Source organism: Neofelis nebulosa, chromosome 15, assembly GCF_028018385.1.
Source record: "Neofelis nebulosa isolate mNeoNeb1 chromosome 15, mNeoNeb1.pri, whole genome shotgun sequence".
Classification (NCBI taxonomy): Eukaryota; Metazoa; Chordata; class Mammalia; order Carnivora; family Felidae; genus Neofelis; species Neofelis nebulosa.
Window position 1 is genome coordinate 68,763,059 of NC_080796.1, and position 8,016 is coordinate 68,771,074.

Genomic DNA, 8,016 nt, shown 5'->3' on the forward strand with positions numbered 1-8,016 from the left:
AACACCCCATCAGCTGACCCTCGCAACGGGAAAAGTACACTTCAGGAACTGGGGAGTCTCCTGACATAACGGATATAGTACCCGTGACCGTGAATGTGAACAGCCTATACCTCTTTTCGAGGGGAGGGAGTCTGTAGGGGGGAGGGAGGGCTTTTTGAGCAGTTTGGGCAGGAATCTGTCCCTCAGGGATCCACAGCTCCCCTCCACCCTTGTCAGTCTCCTCCGCTCCCACCTTCTCTCGTTGGGCAGATAATTGGAGGTAGAAGGCGAGGAGCTCTGAAAGATGGACTCTATCTCTGGCACAGTTACTGAGGACCTGGAAGGGCGGCACCAAGTCCCTTAGCAAAGTCCCTGGAGCCAGGACGGCCCCGGCTCCGTGATGAGGGGTAGGCGGAGCGGCGGCAGGAACTGCAGACAGACAACATCTACTTTCTGCTATCTTCTCCAGAGTTGGCATGGGAGCAAGCAAAGACTGGATGTGAGCCCTCTGCCATCATCACCCTACGTCCTGCTGCTTCTCTGTGGATCATTAATGTGTTTACAAGCACATAGTTTTGTCTGAAGCATTTATTTACCCTTGTTATTAAGATGCGTGGGTTTCACGGGAAGCATCAGCTTTGAGGCCTTTAAAAGCACATGATAAAAGCAGGCATGCAAACGGGAGAATTCCGCCCACGGGCTGTGAGCGGGTAAGCTCAGCATGGCCAGCGGTGATAAAGGGAGAGGAAAATACAACTGAAAAACACACTTGAAAATTGTATTACATAAAATAATTTACTTCTCATTCAGAACGACCTTCTGGACCTGTGTGAGATAGCGGTCCAGGAGCACAGGTACAATCTGAAAGTCATGACCGTTAAAATAGGGCAAGATCAACGGAGTTACACGTTTGGATCCTGGAGTCGACCAGAGACAAAACTGTGGGAGAAAAGGGACACGGACGAAGGACTCTGGGAACACTGAAAGCAAGGACTGCCAGAGAGACAAGAAGGGCTCAAATGAGAAAACCTAGATCTTCGATACAGTGAGATCTGCATATACACACTCTGGTGTCTTCCTTCTGCGACCCGGCCTGTTGGCTTAGGAGCCACAAGGTGCTCACGTGTGCCGTCTATGCTGGAGGAATCGGTATTGTGCATGCAGGCGTGCGTGTGTGCTTCGGAGGCTGTGGTTTCACAAGAATGAGAAGAAAATTACTTCCTGGCCATTCATGAATAATTCAGGTGATATCCTGCACCCCCATTTATAAAACAATACAATAATAAAAACATTGTACAAAACATCATAAATAACATAAATGAGAAATTTTCAAGTATTTCATGTACCTTGAAAAGTTCCGAACAGTAGTTCTAACAATCTATCTCTCGCTCTCTTTTTTCCCCTTTCTCTCTCATTTAGTCTGCAGAGCCTAAAAGGAGATACCCCGGGCTCTGTTAGTCCTGATGTTCGGGAATGGAATGAACAAGATCCTGCGCTCAAAAGAGAAACTTACAAGGGCTTTTCAGTGTGTGCAAACAGGTATCCCTTTATAAAATACAATCCTTCCCTTGCTGCTGGTTTCCAGGTGCAGGCACAGAGCCTGGACCCACGGTGGGGAAACCACCAACCACCCAGGGAAGAAAAGGGCCTCTTCTGATGGCTGAAGTCCTCAGGCAAAAACAAAATGAGGAGAGCACCTTGTTCAGGAGAGGGAAAAAGAGTCAAGGATAAAACTATTAACTCCGAAGTTCCGTGCCCTCGCTCAGCCAGTATCATCCAGCAGGTAGAGCTGGCGAGGCCCCACCTGCGTTTCTTCCTTCAGTTCAGACATCTTCTCTCCCAGCTCTGTACCAACCCTGCCAACAATTATGCACCAAGCACCCAGTCAAAGAAGGGGAAGCCAGCGGCTTAGGGGCTGGAAAGTGCCGTTAGTAATAACCAGCCCAAGACAGAACTGCGGCAGTCAGGCATAAGACTCTTTAGGATATTTGCTCCTTAGGATACGGTTCAATCTGGGAGGCTCTCCGTGAGTAAACTACGCATGAAGTCCCTTGGCTGCTTCTCCAGCAAGATCTATGGAGTTTTACAGAATCAACTTTCCCCGGACTAGCATGCCTTTCTTGGCCTGCGTGGCGGCTGGTTCCGTTTGCCTGTTTGATTGCAGGATGAAAGGCCAGGGATCAGAACGTGCATATAAGTATGTGCACCCACTCTAGTGATGAGCACCTAGGGTCTTTCCTATCTCTCCTTGCAGAAATACATATGTAATATACATAGACACATATACATAGAATGTGTATGTATGTGTGTGCAAATATATGTATATATGTAAATATGTGTATACGCATAAATGTAAATATATGTGCCTACATACATATATTTACACACACACATATACACATAATAGGTCAACCTCATCTAAACACTTAGAGTTTAGAGAAAGTGCCAACAGAATACATGTGCTTGTGGATGTCACATGAGATGTACCAACCAACAAACCTGAGGTCAAGCCGTTGGGAGGAGAGAGCTCCACGTCTTTGAAAAGCCACCCCTACAAAGCCATTATGTGGGTACTTGCTCACGTGGCACCCTAAAGGAAATCTGGGAAAACCGGACTGGAAGGAGGTCCTGCCCTGATGGGACACCGCAACACCAACACTAAATCTACTTCTTACATGGGAGTGACTCACACATGGCAGGCAGCACGAACACTAAGCTACAAGGTGGGTTAAAAGCCCTCGTGCTTACTACGGATCAATATTCGGCCTCAGGTTCTCCGGGCAGAAGTCTTGGCGCGTCAGCCTCCGGCGCCGTGTGACAATCAGGCGCACTGGGGGACCAGAGAAGGACAGTCTGCGGGACTCTTGGCTCCTTTCTGCTTCTCCGAGCCAGCGCTGGAGGAGTCGGCCAAATCAAGATAGAATCGGGACTTGAGGAAGCGGCGGTAGGAATCCTTTTCCATCAGGTTGAAAATCCTCTTCTGGGCCTCATCAAAGCAGGTTATCGTGGGCTCCAGCATGTTCCGGCTTGTCTCCTCCCTGGTGCAAGAATCCAGGTTTACCTGCAGGGTGAAAGCCGAGACGTATTAGGCACGCTGCCCTGGGGAGGACGGGAGGCCGCATGCTTCGTAGTGAATCAGGAGTGTGCGGCTTCCATACCCCGGAAATGGAAAAACAGAACATTCCGCGCCACCCTGGCACCTGCGAGTGACAGACTATAAAAGGTTCATCTGCTTCTGGGCAGGCAGGGCACGACCCTCATTCTGTCTCACAAACTGGGGAGATTTATCAAAACACTCGTGAAGGGAGGTCATCCAAGTCACCCGGATAACAAAAGAGCTTTTTCTCTTGATGATTTACTTGAGGTGGTCGAGACCGTAATGACCTCTTCCACGGCTCTATCTTTTCCTTTAACTCGGATCATCTAAAGGTCCATGCCATTCAATACCACTTGTAGGCAATTTCACCAAGACCCAGGGAGTTCTCTGCCACGAAGACCTACCTCTTTAGTGGCCTGGACTGAGATGAATTCATTATAGATCTTTTTCGCCTTGGGACTCAGTTTGGAGGGCGATTTGATTTTCTTGTACTCTTCACAGCTAATCCAGAAGTCAATGTTCTCCTCGCTGTATTCAGACTTCAAGAAAGCTTTGAAAGCCGCCAGCCCACCTGTGATGGGGGAGAGAGACCCACACTCATCACCACACTGACCGGCCTCCTGGACAGCATATTTCAGGAAAAGCCAACGTGCTTGAGAGAATAAAGCATGGAGACTTCAAACAGGCCCCTCTCTCCCCACTTTCTGGGGCATCACTTGGGGTCAGGTAACCTTAATCTGTTTGATATCTATTGGATCCCAGTTATACCTAGTGCTCTTTGCTCAAGGTGTGAAGTCTCATTCCAGAAAATGGTGTTTCTGAAATGCCCATGCAGCTACCAATTGCCAAAGTCAGTTGGAGAAGGAGATACTGAGGTCGACTCTGCAAGAAACGTCAGTATTTGGCATATTTTTTCCCTCTACCCTTTTTCCATGTGGTGAGAGAGATGGGGTCCGTACGAACTTCTCATTACGTATCACGACGCTCTAGGGCACGGGAAAATTTCAAACAGACTGATTCCCCCAAGTCTGGAAGTCAGAGGAAACCCCCACCCTTTCTGCAATTCCTATTAGATCAAATATAGTGGGAGACAACTTGGCTATCTAGAGAGCTTGTGTCCTCATTCTAGGGGGGAAGAAAGTCATCAGACTTACATTCATGGCTAATCAGGTTTTCCAGTGATTCAGCCCATTTTTTTACTTCCTCTTGGCTCACCCTGGAGACATTACAGAGACAAAAAAATAATAATGATAACTTTGAATGCTGTGATACAAAACTACGGCAAGAAATTTAAGATCCTGAGAAAAATGCGGGTATTTTATTTTCCATCTTGAGGATGCGATCTGTTGCCGAGGAGGGCAGTCTTTCCACTAAGTGCCTGGAAATTTCAAATGCAAATCTCGCTTCACTAGGACCATACCTTCTTTCTTTCCTCATAGAACATCTCTGACATTAAAGAGTTTATAGCCCGTGGGTTTTCCCCAAGGCCTTTTCTCTTACCTCTGACAAACCACCACTTTGTCCTTCTTGCTGTGGGAAGAATTATGTTCGCAGGAATCAGATTTCTGCAGCAGGAAACCCAGCCGATGTTTCATGTCTTTTGCACTGCACCGAAGAAGAGGAGAAAGAATAAAGCCAATTAGCTGCTTTACCAGATGCCCTCGTGGCAGAGCTCAAAGAGTCCATTACTAGGAAAGGGACAGGAGAGCGGTTAATTTAGGAGATGGGGGGTGACGGTGGCGTGAACTCTCAGGAAAACGAGATCCCACTTCTGTTTCTGCCCGTGACTCACTACAAAACCCGGGGCTCGAGTCACGGCCCAGCCTGCCCTGTCTGCGACAGAGTTCTGACCCTCAGTCGGCGCCAGGAGCCCCTTCTGTACGCCTGTCATGTTGACCGATGGAACGCTTTGGCGCCTCTCATAGAAACACGCTGAAAACGTGACTGCTCTTCAGGTGATCCGTGGGCCTCAGAAAGCAAGCAGGAACTGTGAAATGTGGCGCGCCACCTTCTGGCCCGGGATCGCTTGTTTGCACCTGCCTCAGAGGGCCCTGCAGAAGCCCCTCCGGAGGGGAAAGGGCTGCGCGGTCCCAGCCGTGCACGAGGTGGGCGGAGCAATTCCGCAATTCTCACAGCGGGATACACAGCACGCAACGGAGTGTGCAGCTCCAGCAGCGGGAGGAGGCGGCAACCGCAGATGCTCTGGCGAAACCTGAGCTCCTTCGGGGCTTGCTTCTAGAGCAATCCTCCGGGGCTGCCGCCGCTTTCCTGTCTAATATCTACACTGTAAGGCCGTTTACACGATAAAGGGCATCCGAGGCTTAAAAACCATAAAGGGAAGCAAGCCAGACTCATCACTGCAGCTAGTGATTGTCTCATTCGAGCCGAGCTTCCAGTTTATTTGTCCCTGTTTAATAGGTAGCGAGGGGACGGCCGGGCGCATGACTCACTCAGAAAGAAGCAGCTTTTAATAAGTTTTTAAGCTCGACTTTCTCTCTCTGTTAATTATTCTTTGGCTTGGATCCCTTTTATTATAAAAGCCAGGACCTAGTGTTAAAAGAGAAATGTCATTGTAAAAGAAGTGAGAGGCTAGATGCTCCTCCTGAGAGGGAGAGAAATAAAGTCACAAGGATAAAGAGCCATGTTAGGAAGCCTTCTGATGGATCAGTGGCTTCTCTATGCACGTTGCCCCAGAAAGTTTGAATTCCATTATGTTCGTGGACTGCCCCTAAAATGGTATTTTCTCTTCTTTACAAGCCCATTTTTCCCTCCTCTGCTTCTCCAATTGGCCAGGGGATGCAAAAATCCTCCTTAATGATACCAATATATAATCACGAAGGCTCACGTGATTCTAAGACAGAAATACATTGTGATTCGGTCCAAACAGAACTGATTTCACCTTTCCGTGTGCTGGGTCAGGGTGAGACCTGAGTTACTAATCAGTGCAAGTCGTCTCGTAAAGAGTTGGAAGTAGGCTTAGCAAGTATGTGACATCTGTCCTTCCAACACAGTGCAACCATAAGCAGAAAAACCAGCCTGACTTCAGAGGTCACTGGAGTCAGGAAACCAGATCTGATCCGCACTCTGCCACGCACTGCCTGTGTGACCTTGAGCAGTTCATGCCCTTCTGCAGTCTCAGGCACTGATGCTAGGGCGAAGCACTGGACTATTTAACTTGCAGTTGACCAGCGAGGAGGGGGAAGAGCCGTCCACCTTGCTGATCAGAGGCTACCTCCCCTTAGCTCCTCGGGCAGACTCGTGCAATCTTTCATCTGTCCCCGAAAATCCTTCCCAGAGCGTAACTCTTTCCTGGCAGTCCTGTATTTTGTGAGGGTAATTTTATAGATGAGCTAACCGTAGCTCTATACGATTTGCTCCGTTCAGCTCAGGATAGGAATGGTGGAGGTCAGGGGCATTCGTTCCATAGGTGCTTCGTTGTAAAAGCGGCCATGAAAGCGTATTTTTACAAAGAATATTCTTTCACACTCCTGAATATTCGAAAGGGAAACTTCTAAGAACTGCACAGAAGACTGTGCTTTCTGGGATACTTCTAAACTGAAATTTAAGGTGATTTGTATTTGCAGGGAAACAAGGGGATGGTGTTACCTACAGACTGACTTTCTACCTTTAACTGTAAGATGAAATAATGTAATATGCACCAGTTCTGCCTTTTTCTTCAGCTGGCTAATATACAAGCATTCTCTGAAAGCATTTATTTCTATCTTTTTAAAAGCCAAAGGCATACAAGGACCTATGAAGTAGCTTTATTTATTTATTTATTTATTTATTTATTTATTTATTTAAATCAAGAGACAGTACATTGACACTACATTGACAAGGTAGGATGAGATCTTCTACAGAACCCTTAACGATTTGTTAGGATCAACACTTTTCAACCACCATTCACATAAGGCATTTCAGGAGCTGGGGGAAGGGGCAGTGAGAGCAGGGGGACCCACTATTGAAACTCATACTGTATTGTCACACTTGCTTATAAGAGCGTAAAGAGTGTTAGATACTGCAGCACCACACAGAAAGCACAGTGTGCCCATGTTGGAGCCAAGCCTCATTCTGGGGTATCTTTCCCTAAACAAGACCTACCCCCCCCCCCCCCCCCCGCCATCGGGAAAGCTCAGAGCCATGATTCCACAGACCCCAATGATGCTCAGGTATAATAACAACAATCACAGACCACCGCATTGAGTCCGAAACCCTCTGATCACTTCTTCCTTCGATCTAGCTTGGTGAGAGGATCGGGACGGTCCTCGAAACCGAGGTCAATATAAAACAACACACAGGTGCCAACATCTGGGGAGCACACTCCTCCAGTTACAGTGTCCAGCTGGTCTCGGAGGAAAGCTGGCAGGTCGAGGCTCTCCTGACCACACTGTTTCTGATTCCAAAGAACGAGGTCGGCATGTGGTACAGGTAAGTAACTAAGCAAGTCTCCCCGAAAATGTAACGCGGGGAGTGGCTGAAAATGATCTTACCTCCTCAAGCAAGAGGCCGGGAGACCTGCAAGTCCTTTGCACATCTTGTTAGGCGTGGGATTCGCAAGCTGGGGAGGAAAGGCGGCAGGCAGGAGGCGCTGCGGCTTCTGTTTCGAGCTCCCCGGCCCTCCTCTCGCGGAAGACGCTGTCAGAAATCTGCGAGCTGCTAACGAGGCTGGCCGGGTCCCTTTTATAGCCCAGCCGACGCCGCCCGGCCAATCAGACGGCAGTTCTGGAACCACCCCCCCCCCCCCCCCCGCCTCCGTGCCGCCCGGCCATTCAGAAGGCAGCTCTGAACCCCCCTCGCCGCTCGGCCAATCAGACGGCAGCTCTGAAACCGCCCGCCCCGCAGCGCCCGCCTCCCCGGCTGCAGGAGATGAGCAGGGAGGTCCTGACGCATCACCGTGCTAAGTGAACAGCCCGGGAGAAACCTTTTGCGAAGCGGGAGGA

At 49.0% G+C, this 8,016-nt stretch overlaps 1 protein-coding gene across 2 annotated transcripts; it reads right to left on the bottom strand.

Moving 5' to 3' along the window:
- Positions 1–551: 551 nt before the first annotated feature.
- RGS4 (regulator of G protein signaling 4) lies at positions 552–7,745 on the bottom strand. 2 transcript variants are annotated; one of them, XM_058700552.1, is made up of 5 exons: positions 7,567–7,741; positions 4,577–4,681; positions 4,231–4,292; positions 3,481–3,647; positions 552–3,040 (listed from the first exon to the last, which is right to left on the bottom strand). In XM_058700552.1, the coding sequence occupies exons 1-5, from the start codon at positions 7,608–7,610 to the stop codon at positions 2,801–2,803; spliced, it is 618 nt and encodes a 205-aa protein (XP_058556535.1). In that variant the 5' UTR covers positions 7,611–7,741; the 3' UTR covers positions 552–2,800. The 2 variants fall into 2 exon arrangements, with proteins under 2 accessions (XP_058556535.1, XP_058556536.1); XM_058700553.1 differs by lacking the exon at positions 3,481–3,647 and having other exon boundaries at positions 2,843–3,040; positions 7,567–7,745.
- Between the last annotated feature and the right edge of the window lie 271 nt (positions 7,746–8,016).

Excerpts from the sequence above, each read along its gene's own strand:
- RGS4 (XM_058700552.1), bottom strand. The coding sequence starts at position 7,610 with ATGTGCAAAGGACTTGCAGGTCTCCCGGCCTCTTGCTTGAGGAG. Across the intron at positions 4,293-4,576 it reads AAAGTGGTGGTTTGTCAGAG|GGTGAGCCAAGAGGAAGTAA; the intron begins GTAAGAGAAAAG and ends TAATGTCTCCAG. Across the intron at positions 3,648-4,230 it reads AAACCTGATTAGCCATGAAT|GTGGGCTGGCGGCTTTCAAA; the intron begins GTAAGTCTGATG and ends CCCCCATCACAG.